At 46.3% G+C, this 23,011-nt stretch overlaps 5 protein-coding genes across 5 annotated transcripts; all 5 read left to right on the top strand.

The window, feature by feature from the left end:
- The first annotated feature begins 5,223 nt into the window (after window positions 1–5,223).
- On the top strand, window positions 5,224–10,177 carry sec61a1 (SEC61 translocon subunit alpha 1). Its single transcript, XM_029151934.3, has 12 exons — window positions 5,224–5,369; window positions 5,964–6,031; window positions 6,134–6,199; window positions 6,780–6,858; window positions 6,947–7,078; window positions 7,153–7,262; window positions 7,643–7,796; window positions 7,939–8,099; window positions 8,223–8,420; window positions 8,526–8,717; window positions 8,807–8,883; window positions 9,097–10,177. The coding sequence occupies exons 1-12, from the start codon at window positions 5,363–5,365 to the stop codon at window positions 9,281–9,283; spliced, it is 1,431 nt and encodes a 476-aa protein (XP_029007767.1). The 5' UTR covers window positions 5,224–5,362; the 3' UTR covers window positions 9,284–10,177.
- A 253-nt stretch (window positions 10,178–10,430) lies between these two features.
- chchd4b (coiled-coil-helix-coiled-coil-helix domain containing 4b) lies at window positions 10,431–12,114 on the top strand. Its single transcript, XM_029150124.2, has 3 exons — window positions 10,431–10,609; window positions 11,061–11,159; window positions 11,249–12,114. Exons 1-3 carry the CDS (start codon window positions 10,588–10,590, stop codon window positions 11,602–11,604), a joined length of 477 nt encoding a protein of 158 aa, XP_029005957.1. The 5' UTR covers window positions 10,431–10,587; the 3' UTR covers window positions 11,605–12,114.
- A 437-nt stretch (window positions 12,115–12,551) lies between these two features.
- On the top strand, window positions 12,552–16,347 carry uroc1 (urocanate hydratase 1). The gene is made up of 18 exons (XM_029150115.3): window positions 12,552–12,768; window positions 13,051–13,181; window positions 13,260–13,353; window positions 13,434–13,493; window positions 13,586–13,714; window positions 13,794–13,922; window positions 14,001–14,144; window positions 14,213–14,301; window positions 14,438–14,500; window positions 14,567–14,746; window positions 14,824–14,921; window positions 14,998–15,070; window positions 15,162–15,351; window positions 15,425–15,523; window positions 15,617–15,716; window positions 15,804–15,885; window positions 15,951–16,050; window positions 16,133–16,347. Exons 1-18 carry the CDS (start codon window positions 12,643–12,645, stop codon window positions 16,271–16,273), a joined length of 2,028 nt encoding a protein of 675 aa, XP_029005948.1. The 5' UTR covers window positions 12,552–12,642; the 3' UTR covers window positions 16,274–16,347.
- A 135-nt stretch (window positions 16,348–16,482) lies between these two features.
- Window positions 16,483–20,746, top strand: LOC114855186 (MAP kinase-activated protein kinase 2-like). The gene is made up of 10 exons (XM_029150121.3): window positions 16,483–17,038; window positions 17,860–17,999; window positions 18,609–18,673; window positions 18,750–18,829; window positions 18,912–19,038; window positions 19,176–19,251; window positions 19,344–19,468; window positions 19,780–19,865; window positions 19,944–20,024; window positions 20,130–20,746. The coding sequence occupies exons 1-10, from the start codon at window positions 16,811–16,813 to the stop codon at window positions 20,352–20,354; spliced, it is 1,233 nt and encodes a 410-aa protein (XP_029005954.1). The 5' UTR covers window positions 16,483–16,810; the 3' UTR covers window positions 20,355–20,746.
- Window positions 20,747–21,064: 318 nt separating this feature from the next.
- si:dkey-197j19.6 (actin nucleation-promoting factor WAS) lies at window positions 21,065–22,704 on the top strand. The gene is made up of 4 exons (XM_055509345.1): window positions 21,065–21,239; window positions 21,526–21,672; window positions 21,915–22,186; window positions 22,656–22,704. Exons 1-3 carry the CDS (start codon window positions 21,141–21,143, stop codon window positions 22,053–22,055), a joined length of 387 nt encoding a protein of 128 aa, XP_055365320.1. The 5' UTR covers window positions 21,065–21,140; the 3' UTR covers window positions 22,056–22,186; window positions 22,656–22,704.
- The last annotated feature ends 307 nt before the right edge of the window (window positions 22,705–23,011 follow it).

Genomic DNA, 23,011 nt, shown 5'->3' with positions numbered 1-23,011 from the left:
AACAAGAGAACAAGCTTTAGGCTTTTTTTTCTATTGTTTTTCCCAAATTTGCTCAAGACTGTAAATACTAAAACCACAAACCTCACCATCGCAGTTGCGCAGCTCGTCATTAAGCTGTTTAGTTGAGGGGTTTGGCTCTGTGTCCATCCGGTGGCGACACCAGCGGCGATGTGTGCTGGGCTCAGATTATACACTTCAAACATTACAAACCTCCATTAGAGCGCTTAGACTAAGCAGGAAGCATTAGCAGGTGTTAGCTGCCAGCTACAGGCACCAACAGCTCCACATCAGCAGCCTCACTATGAAACCTGGGAACCTAAAAGCGAAACCAGCAGCTTTGTATCCACGTAATCAGATGGAGGAAACTATGACTAGAATGTAGCATCACACACCTGTTTCAGATGCAGGTTGAGCTGCCTGAAAGCTACATGATAGCAGACACATGTACTGAAGTGGGTAAATAAACCCACGGGTTGAATTGGTGTTTGTTTATATGTGAAATTTAAAAAAAACGTTCTTGGAGCGACGACTGCGCGAGGCACGAGATGAGAGAGATTATCTTTTTCTCTTTTCAGATCTAAAAATATCTGAACATTCTCTCCTCATCTGCTGCTGAAATCTGCAAAACAGATTTAGCTCAATATGCTTTGCTCCATCGTGGCATTAGCTCAGATGTCCCCTTGGTTTTTATGATGAAGCTTAAAAACATATTTAATTTCAGAACAATATTAATAATCAGTCCCAGAAATTGGATATTTTTCCTTTTTTCTGATGTGCGTGACCGCCATCGGATGATTTGATGATTAGGCTTGTTTTTCTGTGTTGTGTCTGTGTTGTGGGAGTGCTGGTTTGGGACGTTGACGGGTGCCTTTGTCCATGGAGTGATTCATAACTAAGACAAGAGGAGCAGTATGTCCGAATGCTCTCACCAGAGTCAGTGTTAATAACCAGAATGAATGACACCTGTTCCACAGCTAAATTAAAGTTAATTTAATATAATTATTATTAAATGTTAATTGGATTCTTATTTTAAATGTTTCTGGATCGAAGCCGAGTTTTTGTAATGTCCTAAGGGATCAAATGCAACCTAGTTGACCTCATTAGCACAGGGAGCATGATCTGTGATGTAAGAGATAGATCTATTTTTTTCACATACAGTGAAGTAAACTTTCAGGAGTTTGTGTGAATTTGCAAACACTATTTGCTCCATTTGTAATAGCTCCTTCAATTTTTTATGTGATTATGTGATTGTACGTCAGCCTCTCTGTCTGATGGCTTTAATTAAAAGACTTTCTTACACGGACTTTGTGTCGTGCTGCAAAACCTGAAGAGCCTGGATGTGAAAAACACATATTTCACTCTGCATTTAGAGCTGAAACACAAAAGCAGTGTGCGATGACCAGAAGGCACCGAAAACATTAGAATAATCAAAAAAGCACACGGCTTTGTGGTTTGTGTTAATCCGCTTTACGGAGCCAAGGGGAGTCCACGGAAAGACTGGCTGTGTGGAAACTATGCCTGGAATACTACGTCACTATTGAGCAATCTGGCACACCTGTCTGCGGGGGAGGGAGGGGAGGGAGGGGGAGGCAGCGCCGGAGCTCTGCTTTCAGTGCTTAGGTACTTCACAAAGGGTTAAACGTGCAGGTGGGTGGATAAACATTTAGAACGGCCTGATGAGGAGGAAGCGGTGCTTGATGAATGCTCACACCCACTCTCCTTGCAGAAACAACAGTCTATAGGCTTAAAATAACTCCCAGGAAAAGTGGGGGAGGCCATGTTTGAAATACAGCGACACCTCAAATCTCACTTAATGCTGCCTAATGAGGATCGTTGAACTCTGCCCGACAGGTTGAGCACAAACCGAACCCGCGCATACGCAGCTGCCAACAATAAGAATGAATGGCATCGAACAGAGAATTTCTGATTCATGTCTTTACAGCTTGTCCTTTTTTATCTTTGCTGTCGTAATATTCAAACGTGTGACTATCAGCTGTCTACACAGGCCGACGCCACGCTCTCCGGTGATGGGTTCGGCGGTCGTGGGATTTATTAGTACACGGATCCGCTCTAGGTCAGAACAACACAATGTGATGTTTCACTCATTTTTTATTACACCTCACACAGAGATTAGAGAGATGTTGAGGCTGCATGAACAGGATGCACACGGGCACGGGGCAGAGGACGCGCTGATGCCTTCGCACAGGACCTGAAGAAGACCAGGATTATATAACTCCAGTGGCGTGGCGGGGCCTTTAGGTTATTTCCTGCACCAGCTGCTATCAGTTTATTTTGATCGTCAGATTTGCAAGGGTCCCCGGTCTGCTGAGCGTCACACGGACTGTTCACATGTTTGAACAGCTGGGGAGATTAATCCTAGAAAAATAAACGTGAAGCCCTTTGATACGCGGTCAGCACGCACGCAGCAAGGCTCCACAAAAACACGTTACGTACTGGAAATGGTCTCATTTCGCTGGTGAAGAAAAGAAACTAAACATGCAGATTTTCTTTCGTCTGTTTAATTTTATTATGTCTAATCAGAAATGTTTCATCATAGGATAAAGGTGATAGTGAACGTTTCACACTGATTGCTGAAACTAATAACTAATTATATTATATTAATTATATTATATAGCTTCATCTATGAAATGATCTGCGTGGGTTATTTTTCTGTTTGCTAAATGAATGAGCTTCTGAAGAAAGGGAAGGGCACTGTGTGCAGTGTCCACAGCTCAGATGTAATTCGAGGGCAGATGTCCAGTGCAGGATATTTCCAGGGACTTTCTGTGGGAGCAGCCGTGGACCGGTCTCTGCGTTGCAGCAGAGGCACACTGGTTCCCCCCACAGCGGCCGGAGTGAAGCGTATGATCGTGTGTGCTCAATATAGCTCAGACAGGACGGGACCGGTCCAGACAGCTATGACTTTACAGGTCTTAGTCTGGAATAATCCGAATTAAACCTCATGACTGCGGTCCCGGTGGGTATGATTAACTCCTGGAGGGTTGTTATGTGATTTGTCAGTCGCACCACATTATCCTCCCACTGGGATTGTTTTGGTTCTCTACTAGTTAGAACCTGACTGCGCGCGTCTCCCATGAATTCATTTTCCATTTGATATCAGACTTCCTGGAACTAATTGCAGTGCCCATAGATGGTTTACACTGAGTGAGCGTGTGTGGGTGGAAGGTGATAAAGGTACGATGGCTCAATGATGACGTTCATGCTGTCAGTCATTTACACCACAATGGCGTCTGACGGAACCTTTAAATGAGGGTAATGAGGATCATAGGAGGAAAGTCTCAGTAGATGTGCTGTTCTATAGGGCCGGTTCTTTAAGCTGGAGGGTTGGGCTGTTCATTAACCGTCTAATGCTGCGTGAGAAAATGCCTGCACGGAGGGGCTGGGGGTCTGTGAGCTGTAGACGTTTATGTAACCTGGGGTTAAGAGCATAATGTTCATCTGTCTGATGGGGATGATTATATCGACCGGCTAAAACCCTCCAACTTTGACCCCTGACCTCTAGTAGACACAAACACTATATGACTGTATTTCCTCATCGTATCCCAGTTTTGTCCAGCCGCCTTTAGCAATCACAGCTAAAGGTGGTGGAACGCGTCAGAGAACACATCGTGCTGTAAACACGGGGCGTTTACAAAGCCCCCGACATCTGCTCAAAGCATCCTACCGCAGGTTCCTCCTCGGTGCCAGCTGGTACTGATAATCTGGCAGACACACACACACACACACACACACACACACACACACACACACACACACACAGGGTTAAGGTTATTTTGATAGATGTAAATAGCGAGATGTTAAAATGCTGCTCAGTTGCTTCAGCGGATGGTGAAACTAAATGAGAAATGTGAGAAATTGCATTAAAACACAGGGAGAACTGCACAGATGTTTGTTGGATTTTCCATGCTGTTGTCCTAAACCTTAGTTCTTAACGTGCCTTAAAATGAATGTTTTCCCACGTGACATGCAATCTCCAAAACGCATGTGGCATCAAAATAATACATTCACCTTAAGGCTTATTTTTGTTTACTTCACTCTCTTTACTCTACTATCGTCTTCAGACTGAAGGCTTTCAGTGATGGCCAGAGACTCCTGCATGGCTGCTTATTTACAGGCCGCGTAGCCCTGCAGCTGTTGAGCTTTAAAGTGCTGCATGTGCTTTCAGAGTTGATGTCTTTAAAATAGGAAGAAGTGGCTTCAGGGCAGGAGGCATCAGAGAGGAAGCAGAGACTTGTACGCTGTATTTACCACACACGTGTTCAGCTATGAACCACGCAGAGGAAGGATCTCCCTGACAGACAGGGGCACAGATAAGGCTGTATTCTGTTGAAGCAGCTCTTTTATCTTCCCTTTGTGATTCACAGGCATCATGTTATCAAGGAGTGCTTTCAAAGACCAGGCCCTTTCTCTTTCTATGCTCCCACATGGGCTCTCCTGCAGTCGGCCGTGACATTTGAAACACTGACATTTGTGGCAGAATGTCATCAGCCGTTTACAATGATCAGCTTTTCTTAGAGCTTAATCAAACACCATCATTTCTTGTGCAGTCAGTAGAGAAGTTCTGTTAACACACAAGAGAAGAAGAGTTGATATTGTTAAGAGTTGAAAGACAGAAGTTTTTTAATGTATGTGTTAATGGGTGAGTGTGTGCTTATATGACTTTGATAATTTACACAGAACTATGATTGAATTATTATTTATAATGAAACGAATTAGATTCTGTCTATCAAAACAAATGTGGGCTTCAGTGGATCTAGCCTTTTTCTAATGCCCTTGATGTGTGTGGTTCTGCCTCTGTTTACAGTCACACCACATGAGGATCAGCTCTGTTTCTAATCTGGCTTTCTCTTCCTGAACCAGATGTTTTTCAGGCCACTGCTGCTCTCTGGTGGAGACGTACGGTCGTCCTGAACTGTACAGCAAGACCGGAGTTGAGGACGATATTAGATACTTGACTTGTAGTATTTCTATCTTTTCTAATAAGGATTGCATGTTTTCTATGCATTCACCTACACCGTCAGTGCTGTGTTTGTTCTAAAGCAATTGCAATATTATTCTTTATTAACTAATAAATTACTACTATTTAATAATGTCTCTTCTTACTATTTAATAATGTAATGCCCTTAAATTTGTGTTAGTTAAAACATAACAAGGCCCGAAAAGTTTCCACAGAAGCTGTAGCAGCGGGGTTTCCGCTCTACGTGTGTCTGACGTGTGTGTCTCTTTAAATCCCTGACGTGACGTGTCTCTAAGTTGTGAGTCTGCTGCCTGTGGCTCAGTAGTGACACTGGGTCTGCTCCGCGTTACCGTAGAGGAGTGACTAACTGGACCGCTGGACATCATGGGCAGTGAGTATCACTTCACACTTATCGTATGTTACACTGTCCTTTGGATGAACTGTATTTGGGGCCAATCTGCTGTTTAGAACAGTCTGAATGAACTTCGTTGCCTAACGCTGAACTCTGGCAGGCGGCTAGCTTGCCTTGCTAGCTAGGCTAAGTAGCCGGTTGGCAGTGTTTTTATGTGTTGCCGCGAGACTTTCCTGGACTTTCTGTGGACCCAGTGAATTATTTGGCGATTTATTTCAGCAATTATTTCCGTCTAATTTTAGATCTTGTCAGTACCACACTGTTTTTCATTGGTTGGAAATAGTAAGCTAACCTGTTAGCCACTCATTCAAAGACACTTCCGTTCTAGTGATGACGACGCATAACTCAACCGGTGCTGTCCTGGACCTGTAGGTCGTAAAACGTGTATGAAGCGAGGGAGAAATGTGTATTATTGATATTTGAACGGTACAGACAGAACAGCTGGAAACGCCGTCTTACGAAGGCGTTATTTGAATGTGTTGTTTGGTTTTAGTCAGCCCTTCCACTGCCACGTCCCACTGATGAGCCGCTGGCAGTTTTCACTACTTAACATTCGTGTCTGCTTGTTTCCAGTCAAGTTCTTGGAGGTGATAAAGCCATTCTGTGCAGTGCTGCCAGAGATCCAGAAACCTGAAAGAAAGGTGTGTATTTTTGATTTTATTCTCATATTTGAAGGAAGGGCTCAGTGTTGTCTTCGCTTTAGCTACTAGGTAGTAAATATACCTGATCTGCTTGACCAACAGATCCAGTTCAGGGAAAAAGTGCTGTGGACGGCCATCACGCTCTTCATCTTTCTGGTTTGTTGCCAGGTAAGTGTCTCGAGTAATTGTGTCCGTATTTTATTCCAGTCTTTTTCTCCAGTCAGCCTATACGTCGAATAGTTTTGTGTGTATGTGTATAATGGGTTAATTTAATCAACCACTCTAATGATCTAACTACTTTGAATAAAATAAAAATTTTGTTTAAAATGGAAGGTAAAGTGTTTCACATGGCAAAAATAAATGTGTTATCAAGGAATATCGCTAGTGTTATTATTTGGCTATAGTTATATGAATTATTGCTGGCAGCCACTACAGAATTATCGCTGCCTTTGCCCTGATTAAATCAATCGGAGTATTTGATTCTCGGCTGATCTATTGTTTAATCAAATAAAGCACCACTAGTGAAATCAGCATTTTACACATTGAGAAGCCATATGAGAGTCAGTGCATTTGTCAAACTATGTAATCAAAATACTTTGTTTAAAGTCTTGCTGTTAAAAGTTGTTTGTATTGTTTAGGAAGTTTTGTGAATAAAAGACTTGCAGTTCCCTTGAAGCATTTTTTTATACTCGTCTTTTCAAAGAAGCCAACCTATTAATAACTTTAAAAAAAATTGTCTAATTTTCAGATCCCCCTCTTTGGCATCATGTCTTCCGACTCAGCAGATCCATTTTACTGGATGAGAGTAATTATGGCTTCAAACAGAGGTTTTTATCTAGCTAATATTAATATTTGAACAAAACATCAAACACGTGTCTCCTTCACTACTTTGTTAACATGGATATCTTTTTCCAGGTACACTGATGGAGCTGGGTATCTCGCCTATTATCACCTCAGGCCTGATAATGCAGCTGCTGGCTGGAGCTAAGATCATCGAAGTTGGCGACACACCAAAGGACAGAGCCCTCTTTAATGGAGCTCAGAAATGTTAGTAAACTCTTATTAGCAGGTATATACACCGATGTCCTTTGCTTCTCTAATACTGTTTATGGTTTTTCCAGTGTTTGGAATGATCATCACCATTGGTCAGGCCATCGTATATGTGATGACTGGCATGTATGGGGATCCGTCAGAGATGGGTGCTGGAATCTGTCTGCTCATCATCATTCAGGTTTGTGAAGACATCATCACCAAAAAATGTAATCTCTTAAGTAATTACAGGAGGACTATTATGATGTAAACTGCATTATACTTAAAAACAAACTGACTCTGACTCACTAAATCATCATCAGGATTATGTAACCAACAGGTTTGTGTAGATTACCTGACTTCACTCCTTCAATGACAGTGGAGGTGCTGTCTGTTAACAAGTGTAAACATTTAGTATTAGATCGTGCTATAAGAATGAGTTGAATCAACAGCTAAAACTGCCGCTCATGTGGCAGCTAACTGTTCTCCCAAGGGGGGTGGGTCAAAATGCAGAGAATAAATTTCCCCACTGAGGGACTAATAAGGGACTTTTCTTTCCTTATTTAATTTGTTTGTCCACAGCTCTTTGTGGCTGGGCTAATTGTGTTGCTGTTGGACGAGTTGCTGCAGAAGGGCTATGGTCTCGGTTCAGGGATTTCGCTTTTTATTGCTACCAACATCTGTGAGACGATCGTCTGGAAAGCCTTTAGCCCCACAACTGTGAACACCGGAAGAGGTACAAAAACACTGATCAGACCTGAAATGTGTTGTTTTAACACGCTCATTTTCTTTCTAATTAGTAGTTTTAATCATATGGTTTTAAAAACTTTGCTTTGCTACACTTTGTTGAAATGTATTTATGATTTTGTTTTTTTCAGGCACAGAGTTTGAGGGAGCAATCATTGCTCTTTTTCACCTGTTGGCCACACGCACAGACAAAATCCGTGCTCTGAGAGAAGCCTTCTACAGGCAGAACCTACCCAACCTCATGAATCTCATTGCCACAGTATTCGTCTTTGCTGTAGTGATATACTTTCAGGTCAGTTGTTGTCACTTCCTTTGCGTGGTTTCTTTCTGTACTGTGTAATGTGTAACAGGCAGGTTGGTCAATTAAATCCAAGCATTTCTTACAGTTGTCTTATCCATTCACTTCTCCTCACAGGGGTTCAGAGTGGATCTGCCCATCAAGTCAGCTCGTTATCGGGGCCAGTACAACACCTACCCAATAAAGCTGTTCTACACCTCTAACATTCCCATCATCCTTCAGTCTGCGTTGGTCTCCAACTTGTATGTTATCTCCCAGATGCTTTCTACACGCTTCAGTGGCAATTTCCTCGTTAATCTGCTTGGAACTTGGTCTGTAAGTAGACATTTAAATATGGTTTGCCGATACTGTCACAACTTTTAGGAAATTGAATGCGTCCCCATAAATGCTTAATAATGCAAATGCTTAATTTTTTCATAGGACACATCATCTGGCGGTCCAGCCCGTGCCTACCCAGTCGGTGGACTCTGTTACTACTTCTCCCCACCAGAGTCATTTGGTTCCATTCTAGATGACCCAGTCCACGCAGTCATCTACATCATCTTCATGCTTGGATCATGTGCCTTTTTCTCTAAAACCTGGATCGAAGTCTCCGGCTCCTCTGCTAAAGATGTAAGTTGTAGCAGCTTTCAAGCAGATAGTGTGTTCAGTTTATTTCAAACAGACTGTGTTTTAGAATTCTGGTCTTTACAATCATCCAGGTGGCGAAACAGCTGAAAGAGCAGCAGATGGTAATGAGGGGACACAGAGAAACCTCAATGGTCCATGAGCTGAACAGGTAAAATCAAAAACCTTTGTGTACATTTTATTTTTTACCTTTTTTACATTTTGAAAGGTTTAAAGCTGTCATGTGTGGCTACATATTGCTACATATTACATATTTTTGCTCTGCAGAAACCAGGATGTAACATTTGAACAAATGGTGCAATCCATCTCCTGTTTCTGCCTACTTTGCTGTATGACTCATGGTTCCTCCCAATCTGTTTTCTAGGTACATCCCTACAGCTGCTGCCTTTGGTGGACTCTGTATCGGTGGTTTGTCAGTAATGGCTGACTTCCTTGGAGCAATCGGCTCTGGCACTGGTATCTTGCTCGCCGTCACTATCATCTATCAGTACTTTGAGATATTTGTGAAGGAACAGAGCGAAGTAGGCAGCATGGGAGCCCTCCTCTTTTAGAGACATCAGTGTTTCCCACCTACAAGATTTTATTAGGACCACCAATGTCTTGTGTATTTTACATTCAAGTGAAGCCATGGCATCATCACCTCTGCAGATCCAGAATGTTTGAGGAATCTTCTCAAGACTCAAATGGGACATTGGAAGATTTGTGGAGGGAGCAACAAGCTGTGTAGCCCTGCCACCTCACAAAAAAACACAGTCAGACATTTCAGTTGTTTTTTCTTACTGGACCCAAGATCAGATCAAAGAATCCTTTAAACGCCTCATTTTTGTAGTGAATGAAATCACGCAGGAACTTTGTCGTTTTTTACAAACTGAAGAGATCGCCTCAGTGCGCACGCATACTCCACTTGGAAATGATGGTCTGCTGCCTCTTATGTGTAAACAAGCACTCGATTGTCTGCTTGGTGTTATTTAGTTTATAATCTTGCTTTAACTTTATTTTTCTGTCAGTCTGCCTATCAGGAGAAGCTGTGGACCACAAAATGAATGCTCAGACTCTGAGTCAAGTACTGTATATTGTTTTTCCTTTTTTGACCCTGAGTTCTAGCGTTTTTATTAACAGGGTTTTGTAAGAAGAGGATGTGGAGCTCACATTGGGTTCTGCCTGTCAAGCTACAGTCACCTGATGTCTGCTTCAAAAATGGGTCTCACTGTTTTAATGTATGGCATCCCAGGAAGCTGCAGTATTACTTGTGTGTCGCATTCATTTTTGTTACCCACTTGCTACGTTTTATTTTAAGTGTCTACTCTAAATGCCTTCAGACTCTTCATATTGTTTTCTGTACATAGACTACAAATGAAATATCCGTGTAACATAAAATATTTTGAATTTGTAAAAATAAATACATTTCATATCAAGCTTATTAAAAAAACACATTTTCAATCAAATGTTTATGGAGAAATGTCTAAACCATTGTACTTAAGTACAATCATCTACTAATTTACCAACCAGTATCAATAAGAGGTATCTACTACAACATTTTTGTAATAATTAAATATCATGCATTGCCTTGTGCATGTGTGAATTTCAACGAATACAGATGGCTAAAAACTAAACCGTAAACACCATTTCATTGCGTGACCGACTGTAAACTGTAGGGGGCAGCAAATCCCGTCGGAGTGTCTGCGCTACCGGAAGGAGATTTGATGAATAAAGGAAGAGTCCACGCTTTTTGCACCGGGTAGTCATGAAAGAAGCTCTCTGATGTGAACGGCGGTCACAAAAGCACGTGTCGGCTTTTGTGTTGGTCATAACCGTGCGCATCAAAGAGCAGTCAGATCGTTTCCAGCGTGAAGAAATGAGCTCTGTCAGAGAAGAAGGTAATGTTATGTTGCTAATTTATCAGGAAAGCTAAAGCTGAAGTTTGGCTAAGAAGTGGGAAACTGTCGTTACAGTTGCTGTAATGCCTCTCGGTTAGTGTTGGCTCGCCTTTAGTGCTGAGTGATCGGGTCTTTTACATATAGTAACCACCCCAGTGTTTAACCTTGACCAACAAGCTACAGTGACGTCACCGCATGATGCGTTGTCATTCATTTAAACCATGCTGGATTTTAGTGAACTCGTCCACTTCCGGATGGTAACTACATCCTCCACTATATGTGAATACTCATCGTTACTTCGCATCATTGTTTTGTGGTTGTTCCGAAACTACAGGGTCCCTGCTCTACTTAGTGGTTGAACATTAGACGTAGCACACAAAAATATGTAAACGCAAAGGAACTGTTAAATTATAAGTAAAGCTTCCCTGTATGTTTGTGTTGTTTACACCAGGTAAAGACCGAATCATCTTTGTCACCAAAGAGGATCATGCAGCACCCAGTAGTGCTGAGTTTGTAGAGGAAGATCCTGATGATCCATATGAGGAGCGAGGTGATGAACTATAAAACTCCTTCTGGCTAAATTGTATTTGGGGAGTATTTTTTCCTTAACCTCGTGTAAATGTTCTGCTTTCATCATAGGTTTGATTCTTCCTAATGGAGACATCAACTGGAACTGCCCCTGCCTGGGCGGAATGGCCAGTGGTCCCTGTGGGACGGGCTTCAAAGACGCCTTCTCCTGTTTCCACTATAGCAAAGAGGACGTGAAGGGCTCTGACTGCCTTGAACAATTCCGGGCCATGCAGGAGTGTATGCAGCGTTACCCAGAGCTCTACCCACAAGAAGACGACAACGTGCCTCAGGAGCAATACAAAGAAATAGAACAAGCCTCAGAAGACGCTGCATCTGCAGAAACATCAGTTGCAAACTCCACGTTTACCAGTGAGCAAGACTCTAATACCAAACAGTCCAACACAGAGAACTCTGAAGCAAGTTAATAAGTGATCGTGGTCCATTTTTATATTTAACAAGATCTTCAACTGCTTTTTTTGTAAAGAAAGGTACTGATATTTTTGTTAGTAAAAGAATGTTGTCTCATTGAAAGTCCTTCTAGTTTTTCCTCTTATTGGGGTTATTTGACAGTAGTGAGCTCCACAGAGCTATTTATTAAAACCATCATTGCATCTACAAATACAAGCTGTCTGCTTGTTCAGGAAGTTCAGTTTAAGTTAGATTTAAAATGCCAAATTTATGATTATGACAGGTTTATACTTTTTAAACTAATATATTATGATCAGTGAAAATGAAAAACACAAAAGAACCTTTGTACCAAGGATCAGTACAATTTCATTGTGCGTAACAGGTCCAACACTGTAATATGTAATAATATGTAAGTTTGTTGTTTTTTTTATATGTTTGCTGTATTTAAGTATGTAACACACGACTGATTAAAATAACTTGAAGGGAACATTTTTGAAGGCTATTGATAATAAAATAATAATAAAACACCTCTTTGGTTCCTGCAAGGTCATTTTTGTTGAAAGCCCAAAGCCACAAACAAGTTACATAAATATAGGTAAATATAATCACTGTCTTTATTTGATCTCAGTTCATTCAAACACAATGTGTAAAATACATTACCAGTAAATGAACAGAGGTAAATGTGTGAAACCTATTAGCACTAGTGCTTGGGTTTCACACGTGCTTCTGCGAACGCCAGTGAAACGGTTTGAAAAACAGTTTCTGCCTAATTGTTAAGGGGAGATTCTGGCCTCCAAATTTAAACTGAGTTACATATGTAAGCACCAAGGGTCAGAGGTTTGTGGCAGTGTTTGCCCACTGAATCAGGTGCTCTTAGAGTCTCATCAATAATTACCAAACAACCCTTTCTGTGCTTTCTATTGGTGGATTGCAAAGGGCAAAGGCATCTAAAAAAACACAAAGGGACAGTCAGACAAGTGTGACCTTCCAGTCTCACAAAAACCTCCTCTCTGTCCACAGATTGAGAGTTAGAGCTGCCTCCAATCTCCAGCTTGATGTCTAGTTTAAAGGAAATATGCAGCGGTTTACCCCTGAATCCTTTACCGCCCAACCGAGGGCGAGATCCCAGTGTGCCGCATGCACCTATTCGAACTCCCAACCTCACAGCAGAGGAGGAGCGGGTGAGTAGATTCAGCATTTACTCCATAATAATGTGTACATCAGTGATGTAGGGACATTTAAGATGAATCTGTTATTGTTACTGTGTGGAAAGTCCTGTACAGTGCACAGAACCGATTCGTCTGCCACTGAACCTATTGCCCAAATTCAAAGCAAGGGCTCAAGTCAATGATTAAGAGACACACAGCCTCTACCTGTTACTGGGTTACGTGTCTGTCTGGCTTCACTCAAACCCTGATTTAAAATGTGCTCTCTCCCTCGCTGTACATGCCCTTTTCCTTCAGCTGGCCCTGAGAAACGCCCTGCGTTACTTCCCCGCCTCCCATCACGCGACTCTCGCCCCCGAGTTCGCCCAGGAGCTGCGGCAGCACGGCCACATCTACATGTACCGCTTCTGCCCCGCGCTGCGCATGAGGTGAGCAAACCGCACACTCTGCTGTTGTCTACGTCTTTTGAATTTCCGCACAGTACGGAGGGTGGGTTCTTTCCCCAGGGCGTACCCCATAGACCAGTACCCGTGCCGCACACGACAAGCAGCGTCTCTGATGCTGATGATCATGAACAACTTGGACCCAGCTGTGGCTCAGGTGACTTTCTTCACCTAATATAGAAAAGCTGTGTTTTTGTTCCATTGTGTTTGTTCTCTCTTAAAATTTTCATTCTGCAGTTCCCCCAGGAGCTTGTGACCTACGGGGGGAACGGACAGGTGTTCAGTAACTGGGCCCAGGTAAACCTGAGTCAACATCAACAATCCAGTTTGATGCCTGCACGCGGGGCGTCTGAATGGACGGCTGCTTTGTGTGTTCTGTGTGAGTCCAGTTCCACCTGGTGATGCATTATCTGAGTCAGATGACAGACGAGCAGACGCTGGTGATGTACAGCGGCCATCCCATGGGCCTGTTCCCCAGCCTGCCGTCCTCCCCGCGGGCCATCATCACCAACGGCATGGTAACGGCACAAAGCAAGAGATGCGTCACTGCCCAGGCGCAAGTCACTGACGCACTGCGTACGTCTCTGCACCGCTCAGGTTGTCCCGAATTATTCCTCCAGAGAGCAGTATGAAAAGATGTTTGCTCTGGGCGTTTCACTGTACGGCCAGATGACAGCAGGCAGCTACTGCTACATTGGACCTCAAGGGATCGTCCATGGCACCATGGTCGGTGAAAGATCAAACACAGCGTCCAGTTTTTCCAAAGAGTTATATTTTCAACTTCTCTCTTGTCTTTTCCTGTAGCTGACTGTGCTGAATGCAGGTCGGAGGTACCTGGGATCTGGTGACCTGAGGGGGCGTGTCCTAGTGACCTCCGGCCTGGGGGGCATGAGTGGCGCGCAGGCTAAAGCGGCCGTCATCGCCGGCTGTGTCGGCGTCGTGGCAGAGGTGAGAGGTCAAGAGGTCAAGTCAGGAGGAACCGCGTCGGTGTGACTCGGTGTGGGCTCTGCGTGCAGGTGGACGAGGCTCCTCTCAGGAAGAGACACGATCAGGGCTGGCTGATGGAGGTCACCAGCAGCATGGAGCACTGCATTCAGCGCATCAGGTGGGAACGTTTCAGATCATTCAGCCGTAAATAATAATCCCTGCTCTTCATTTGTGTAGTTGGACCTGACGTAGTCGTGTGTATCCCTTGTTTCGATGACTGTGTGCATGTATTTTGGTCATTTTATGTCCCACAGAGAAGCCAAGAGCGCCAAGGCCCCTCTGAGTCTGGGTTACCATGGCAACGTGGTAGACCTCTGGTGAGTGACTCGTGAATTCTGCCCCTGTTGATCCGCAGTCCTGAGAGCCTGGCTCCGTCTCCCCAGGGAGAGGCTGGCGTTGGAGCATGAGCGCACGGGGGAGCTCCTGGTGGACCTGGGCTCGGACCAGACGTCCCTCCACAACCCCTACAACGGAGGCTACTACCCGGTCCAGATCAGCTTCCGCCAGGCCAACCAGCTCATGTCCACCGACCCCAGCCGCTTCCGCGACATGGTCCACGAAAGGTTCAGTAAACGGGCTCCTCTGTCGCACATTGGGCTGAAACGAGCAGGCGGCGAGCTGACGGTTTCACGTCTCACAGCCTCCGGAGACACGTGAGGGCCATCAACAAGCTGGCTGACGCGGGGATGTTCTTCTGGGACTACGGCAACGCTTTTCTCCTGGAAGCCAAGAGAGCTGGTGAGTGATGTAACACAGAGGGTGGGCTCCTTAAACCCATTTCGGGACAATAATCGGGTCTGTGTCTGCGTTATAGGAGCAGACGTAGCGAAGGCTGGTGGAGCAGCTACAGAATTTCGCTATCCATCTTATGTCCAGCACATTATGGGGTGAGACGTGTCCTTATTATTCTAATAGACTGTTATTACACGTCCTCCTTTTTCTTCTGGGAGTGACTGAATGACGCCGTCTGTCCCACAGGGACATTTTCTCTTTGGGCTTCGGCCCGTTTCGCTGGGTGTGCACGTCTGGCGACGCCCGGGACCTCGCCGTGACGGACGAGCTCGCCGCCGCCGTCCTGGAGGCGGCCGGCGCCAGCGTGTCTGACCGCATCAGACAGCAGTACAGCGACAACATCCGCTGGATCAGAGAGGCCGGGAAGCACAAAATGGTCCGAAACGTTCCGCGCGACACAAGTGGAACCCGCTGCAAAGATGGCGGCAGTGACTTTCTCCCATGTGCAGGTCGTGGGATCCCAGGCCCGAATCCTCTACTCTGACCAACGAGGAAGAGTCAGCATTGCTTTGGCAATAAACCAGGCTGTAGCTGAGGGGAGAGTTTCAGTAAGATGGGACGCGGTCACACTTTTACCCCTGAGTGCACGGTGACAAGTTGTCAACGGCTAATCGACGGTGTCTTGTGTCTCTGCGGCTCAGGCTCCTGTGGTCATTAGCAGAGACCATCATGATGTCAGCGGCACAGACAGCCCCTTCAGGGAGACGTCTAACGTCTATGACGGCTCTGCCTTCTGTGCAGGTGAGTTCACGTCATCACAGCTAAGAGCAGATAGGAGTCTGTGCTAGTCCACCGCGCAGGTGCAACTCCAGCGTCTTCCTCCTGCAGACATGGCGGTCCAGAACTTTGTCGGCGATGCGTTCAGGGGCGCCACGTGGGTGGCGCTGCACAACGGCGGCGGAGTCGGCTGGTAAGACTGTTAATGTAGACTGTGTATGGCGAGTGAGTGGTAACGCCGTCATCTGTGGCCCCCAGGGGGGAAGTGATCAACGGGGGGTTCGGCTTGCTCCTGGACGGGTCCGAGGAGGCAGCGAAGCGCGCCCGACTGATGCTCAACTGGGACGTCTCCAACGGGGTGGGAGAGCAGCTCATCATCATCATCCTCATTCATCGTGCTCCTCCTCATCCTCATCCTCATCGTGTCTGTGTTGCCGCAGGTGGCCCGTCGCTGCTGGTCCGGGAACCTCCACGCCTATGAGACCATCCAGCGCGCCATGGAGGAGCACGGCCAGCTGCGCGTCACGCTGCCCGTGCCCGTCCAGGACGAGCAGCTGCTGGACCGGGCCCTGCAGGGCTAGCCGGCACCGGGCAGCGCTGGAAGCTCCAGTCGTAATCACCTCACCTCAGTTGAATTAAAGCTGCTTCGACTCTGTCCTCAGGCGCATTCATTCCCACCGGTGTTCTTTCGCGCTCCTCGCCGCAACCCGTGCGTGTTTGCGCGCGATTGTTCCTTTAAGAAAAGTATGAATGGTGAATGAATTTGAGACGCTCCGCGCTGACGTAGGGGACTTGGGGAGGTTGCGTAGCCTGCAGGAAGAGGATGGTCGCCGTGATGGGGACCGGCCGCAAATGCCAGGTCTGGTAGCGGTCCTCTAATTGCACCGTATTGTCTGAGTTTGAACGAATTTTTCTCAGCACGTGTGGCGATTTCACACCTCCGCCCTTTTTTTATAACGCTTGGAAGCTTTTATACATCGCGAACCCACGTCTTCCCGTTCACAAGTGCTCCGTCGGGAAGTGCGAAATCCCCGTGGACGTAAGCGGATGGACTCGGACGACCGCGGCTGCTTGTCCGTAGCACACGCCGGTGGCAGTCGCTCCGCTGTCAACGCAAAATGCACCAGAACCCGGAGGAGCAGCCGGGAAACCCGATGAGTGCGCAGCACGGTGACTCCCACCGCCCGGGGAGAAGCTCCGGCGGCCTCGCCGACCCCAAAGCGGAGTTCAGGAGGAACGCGGTGACGGACGACTACAAGATCACAGCCCAAGTTCTGGGCCTGGGGATCAATGGCAAAGTGCTGGAATGCTACTGCAAGAAGACAGGGGAGAAATGTGCCCTCAAGGTGTGTACGTGTTAAAAGCAGCTCAACGAAAGCTGCTGTAGATGATGTTTCATTAGAACAAACGAGCCCCTCCGTTTAATCGCGCCTCACACTGTGCAGACATTTCTGTTTCCCTTCCTGCGGGATTTTCACTTCCCCATTCAGTGTCCAGCAGTTTGTGTAATTGATTACATAATAGTCAGCCATGGATGGATGGAGCCGGACTGAAAGCCAGTTTAGTTACTGAGCATAACAGGATGTGTCTGATGGAGCGCGATGTGCTGTCTGCGCCGCTTTCACACACTTTCCACGCTTCGTCCTGCAGACAAAGGTCTGCCCTGTTATTAGTTTACGCCAGCATCTGTGCTTCCGACACCCACCAAGTACAAATCTGTGTTTTTACTAGCGGCTAAGTATTTGCTTATTGCATATTTATTGTAGCCGTTGTGAAAGACAGCTTGGAAAATATGTGTTGACACTTGGAGCTGGTAAGTCAACAAACAGCTGACTGCAGGGCTGCAGCAAAGCCTTATGATAATACAAACAGCAAAACCTCCCCGAGAGCTGCCCCACACGTTATGAAATATGACCAGCCACAATCAAATCTGTCATGCATGAGTGTTTGAATTATTAGTGCATGTAGAGGCTTTGGAGGAAAGCCCCGATAAACGTTCGTATCCCAGCCTCCCTCGTCCTCCGGGGATCAGCATGCATTTTAAAGTCAGCAGGGATTCTGACCGGAGTCTGCATGTCTAGGAAAGAAAATGTCTTCCCCAGATGTGGGTCTGTGAGGATACGGGATGTAAAGCAGTGGCGTTGTGACTGTGCCGTGTGTTGAGCAGATCCTCTACGACACTCCCAAAGCCAGACGGGAGGTCGAGCTGCACTGGAGGGTGTCCGGCGGTCCCCACATCGTCCGGATCCTCAGCCTGTATGAGAACATGCACCAGGGCAAGAAGTGCCTGCTCGTCATAATGGAGTGGTGAGAACCCCCCATTAAGTGTCTGTTACATGTGATGCTGCAAATAGGGGACTTATTTAACAGACTAAAAGGTCATCTCGTTTATGAACCAGCTGAGATTCATGAAAATGCCAGAAAGAAACATTAGAAACGGAGCTGGTGATGATCACAGAGGTCAGAGTTTAGGATTGTGCCCGTATTTGATTTTGGACTGGAAAAAACGAGAAAAAAACAAAATGGCTTCTATTTTCAGACTTGGATTTTCATTCCTCTATTATGATCATAATCAAAATGAGCCACTTTCTTTGACCTCAGTTTTTATTTCTCACATAATCAGATGCTTATTGTTTATTGCTATTACTTTAATTGAATGAAGCTGAAAGACAAAGACGATGAACCAACCAAGGACCAGTTTGGTAAAAACAGCATCAAGCTGTGCTGATCTATAACAACACATTTAGATGTGAGAGACAAAACAGACCTTAAGTGACGCTTACAACTTCATAAACAACAATGTCTGTGTCTGAAGTCCTCGTAGTGGATTTTTCCCATCTTCTTCTGACTGTCGTGACACAATGACTTGCTCTGTTATGAAATGCTGCTCCCGCGTCTTTGTTGCTCTGGTCTCAGCATGGAGGGAGGGGAGCTGTTCAGCCGCATTCAGGCCAGAGGGGACCAGGCCTTCACGGAGAGAGGTGAGCTGCAGCGGGTGGGCCTTTGGGCGGGCCGCGTGCTAACGATGACGGCTCTGTCGCCTGTTCTCGCCTCCAGAGGCGTCGGAGATCATGCGGGACATCGGCTCGGCCATCGAGTACCTGCACCTCATGGACATCGCTCACCGAGACGTGAAGGTAGCGCCGCCGCCGCCGCCGCCGCCGCCGCTGCAGGTCGCGACCTCGCGTCTGACGTGTGCTCCTCTTCTCCGCCCTCCAGCCCGAGAACCTGCTCTACACCACCAGGGAGAGCAACGCCGCGCTCAAGCTGACGGACTTCGGCTTCGCCAAGGAGACGACGCTGCTCAACTCGCTGCAGACGCCCTGCTACACGCCGTACTATGTGGGTGAGTGTGCAGTCTTTGAACGTGCGCCGTTTCCTCACACTGTCTGTGTGCGTGTTCGCATATTGATCTTTTGTGAGTGTGTCTGTGTTTTTTGTTTTTTTTTTTGTTTCTTTTCCTGTATCTGTTCGTCCGTTCAGCACCAGAAGTGCTCGGGCCGGAGAAGTACGACCGGTCGTGTGACATGTGGTCTCTGGGCGTGATCATGTACATCCTGTGAGTATCGTGTGTGTGTCGGTGTTGGAGGCTGCTCTGGATGCCACGCGTCGACTAAGAGGATGCCGACCCGCGTTCTCTGCGCTTTGCAGCCTCTGCGGGTTCCCCCCGTTCTACTCCAACACAGGCCAGGCCATCTCTCCTGGGATGAAGCAGCGGATTCGGCTGGGCCAGTACGAGTTCCCCAACCCGGAGTGGGCTGACGTGTCAGAGGAAGGTCAGATCAGTTATATTTTATCTGTGGGATTAAAGTGAACTTCTGGACCCATCACTTCTTAATAATATTCATTCTCATATAATGTATTGTTACGGGATTCAGCGGTTTGGAAAATGGATGGATGGATGGATGGATGGATGGATGGATGGATGGATGGATGGATGGATGGATGGATGGATGGATGGAACGATGGATGGAACGATGGATGGATGGATGGATTATGTATTGTTCCCTCACCAAAATAATCTAGAAGAGCAGTTTTTGTATTAGATGCCCATGATACTGAAGTCATATTGTCCTAAATACTGCAGCCAAGCAGCTCATCATTCAGTTACTGAAGACAGACCCCAGTGAGAGGATGACCATCGGGCAGTTTATCAACCACCCCTGGATTAGTGTAAGTGTTAATGCTGCCGTGTGGAGGCCGTCGTTGTTCGTGTGTGTGTCCCTGAACGTCCCTTCCTCCACCCTGCAGCAGTCGATGGCGGTCCCACCCACGCCCCTCCACACGTCCCGCGTGCTGACAGAGGACAAGGAGCTGTGGGACGACGTGAAGGTCCGAGTCGTTTCACCTGAATCGTTTTTTTTATTTACATGATGTGACCACGAGGTGGCAGCAAAACACCAGCCTCACTTCATTCACGTCTGTGACTTCCAACAGGAGGAGATGACGAGCGCGCTGGCCACCATGCGCGTGGACTACGACCAGGTGAAGATCAAGGACCTGGACACGTCCAACAACCCGCTGCTCAACAAGAGACGCAAGCGGCCGATGCCCGTGGCCGCTGACAGCAAAGACGAAGCTGATGGAGTTGAGTGCGACGCGTGTGACAATGAGGTTGCGTTTGCTGACGATCGTGGCAAAATGATCATCAGACAAAAGTAGTAAAGTCACAGTGAGCAACATTTTAGCATCGTCCGCTGTAGTTTAGTGTTTGGTCTTTTTTTATATGTTAATGCACTTAATATGAAAAAGTCATTTACTTTGACTCTTAGCAATCTAATACTATAAAAGCATTCCTTTGTTTAGCTGATTTTTCACTTTTGTACATAAAAATATTTTTATCATGTTTGTCCAAGTTTACCTGGTGTCTTAATATTGTGAATATTGAGTCATAGTCAGAAAACTGTGAGAAACAGATTGCAGTAATGAAATAATATGTATGGCGTCAGAATGTATGTGGGAGATGTTTATTAGTCAGTTGTACTAACAGGTCATGTAGGTTATTGTATATTGTAACAAGGACAATCAAAGGACATTAAAGGCTTCGCACCCAGGCGCTTGCATTCCACGGTGTGATTTATCATCCCTGCAACGTATTTCTGCTCGTTGACCTTTTGACTGCGTGATGAATGGTGAAACCTGTATGATAAACATTAAATAGAGTCACTGTCAGTGAAATGTGGCAAAGAGGCTTCATGAAACTCCACCAGCTAACTGGTTTACGCTACAAATACTACAGCAGGATGAGATACGAGCTGTGATGTGTGTTTTCCGCATTCACTGTTCACTACACGCTAGGTTTCCTGTGCTGACCGACGGCCACACCGCACACACCGGGCGGAATTATTTAAATACATTTGCATCCGTACCTGCCGCATTTGGGAATAACGCTGTTCACACCAGTTACAGTTGGGGCCAGGTTCTTTGGGAGCGTTGAATTAGGGCGCGATGGCGTTCGCTCTGCTTCACGGAGCGCAAGTGATAAGTGACCTCCTGACCATCCGTGAGAAGCTGGTTCTCACTAATCTGCTCCAACCTCACTGTAAGGTCAGTCTGACTGTTTTATTGTTTTTATACATACAGTTTTATTCAAATTTTAAATATATTGAGCCAAACCATAACTGAATGATCAAAACTCCATCTTGCTTTGAGTGGTTTGGATGAGTCTAATGTATTTGAGGTGAGTAAAACTAGTGAAGAGAAGGCCTCAACCAGCCCGAACACTAACCTACTTCTCCAATGATGTAATGAAAAGGGGTGGAGCACCATCAGCCACTATAAAGAGGTCTCACTGAAGAGCAAATGCATTGTTCTGCCGTATTATATGTTTCAGCTGATCAAAAGTACAGTGGCTCAGGTATTGGAGGCCAGAAGCACCGAGGGCGCGAGTCCTGGCTGGACGTGTCTGGGCTGCGGCGTGGTGTGTCTCATCCAGGATGAGTCCATTCACTCCCACTTCCTACGCCTCTACTGTGTCAAGGTAAGGGGAAGCAGGCCTGGCCGCACAGGCTCCGCCCACTCCCATCAGCACAGGCCCGAAACGCCGCCACCACTTCCTCTTCTGCAGCGACACATCGCCTCTTTCAGTTTGTGCGTATGAGCTCAGCCGCACGTACAGCGCGCGGCGCGGCTTCCTTCTGTGACAATGGAGCATTTTAATCTTTGTGTCAGTTGCTGATCACATCTTCCCTTTGCTCGCCCTGCGTCCACCCTTGAATGCAGACGGCCAAGTTGCTGTGGGAGCAGGAGCTCTACGTCCCGTTCCAGTACACTGCACCCTGTGCGTTCTTCCACACGTTCCCTGCGGATGTGAGTCACCTCCAGGGCGTCAGTGAAGCATCAGTGAAGCATCAGAGTGTGTAACGGCTTTGTTAGCGTGTTTTCAGGTGATTTCACTGTCCCTGCGCAGGGATACCAAATAGGTCTGAACTTCGCAAATGAGATAGAAGCGGAGGAATTTCATCTGGAAGTACAAGCAGTCCAAATAAAGCAGGGTTAGTATGACAGGAGCAGATCTAAGTGGTGATCTATGGGTCTATGGATCTATGGGTCTATGGATCTATAGGTCTATGGGTCTATGGATCTATTGATCTATGGGTCTATGGATCTATGGATCTATGGGTCTACACTGTATGGGTCTATGGGTCTATGGATGTGTGGGTCTTTGGGTCTTTGGGTCTATGGGTTTATGGGTCTATGCATCTATAGATCTATAGGTTTATGGGTTTATGGGTCTATGGGTCTATGCATCTATGAATCTATGGGTCTATGGATCTATGGATCTATGGGTCTATGGATCTATGGATCTATGGATCTATGGGTCTATGGATCTATGGATCTATGGGTCTATGGATCTATGGATCTATGGGTCTATGGATCTATGGATCTATGGGTTTATGGGTCTATGGATCTATGGGTCTATGAGTCGCTGCTGCTGTTTTCATTCACGCCTTCCATGTACAGAAAAGGCGGCTGAGACGGTGGAACGTTCACGTGATCAGCAGGATGCAGGGTAACAACCTTACTACCTATTCAAGCAAAAGCAAAATTGTTTAAATGTCATTAAAAATCATGTGCGGTCTCCGAAGAATCGACTCACTGGAGCAACATCGACCTACGGACGCACCGTCCCCCACAGTTTCACCAACCAGCAGCTCAGTGAGTTGAGCCACGCACATGACGCGTGCACAGACCCCTCAAACAGCTGATTTCAGCGTGTCACTCTTCCAGTTTGAGGACCTGGACCCGGTCATGAGGGGGCTCCTGATGCAGGCCAGGCTCACCGAGGACGACCTGAAGGACAAGGACATTGCGGAAGC

This window comes from Betta splendens, chromosome 5 (assembly GCF_900634795.4).
Source record: "Betta splendens chromosome 5, fBetSpl5.4, whole genome shotgun sequence".
Lineage (NCBI taxonomy): Eukaryota > Metazoa > Chordata > Actinopteri > Anabantiformes > Osphronemidae > Betta > Betta splendens.
Note: the sequence above shows the minus strand (reverse complement) of the source record. Positions and strands in the feature narration are given on the sequence as shown.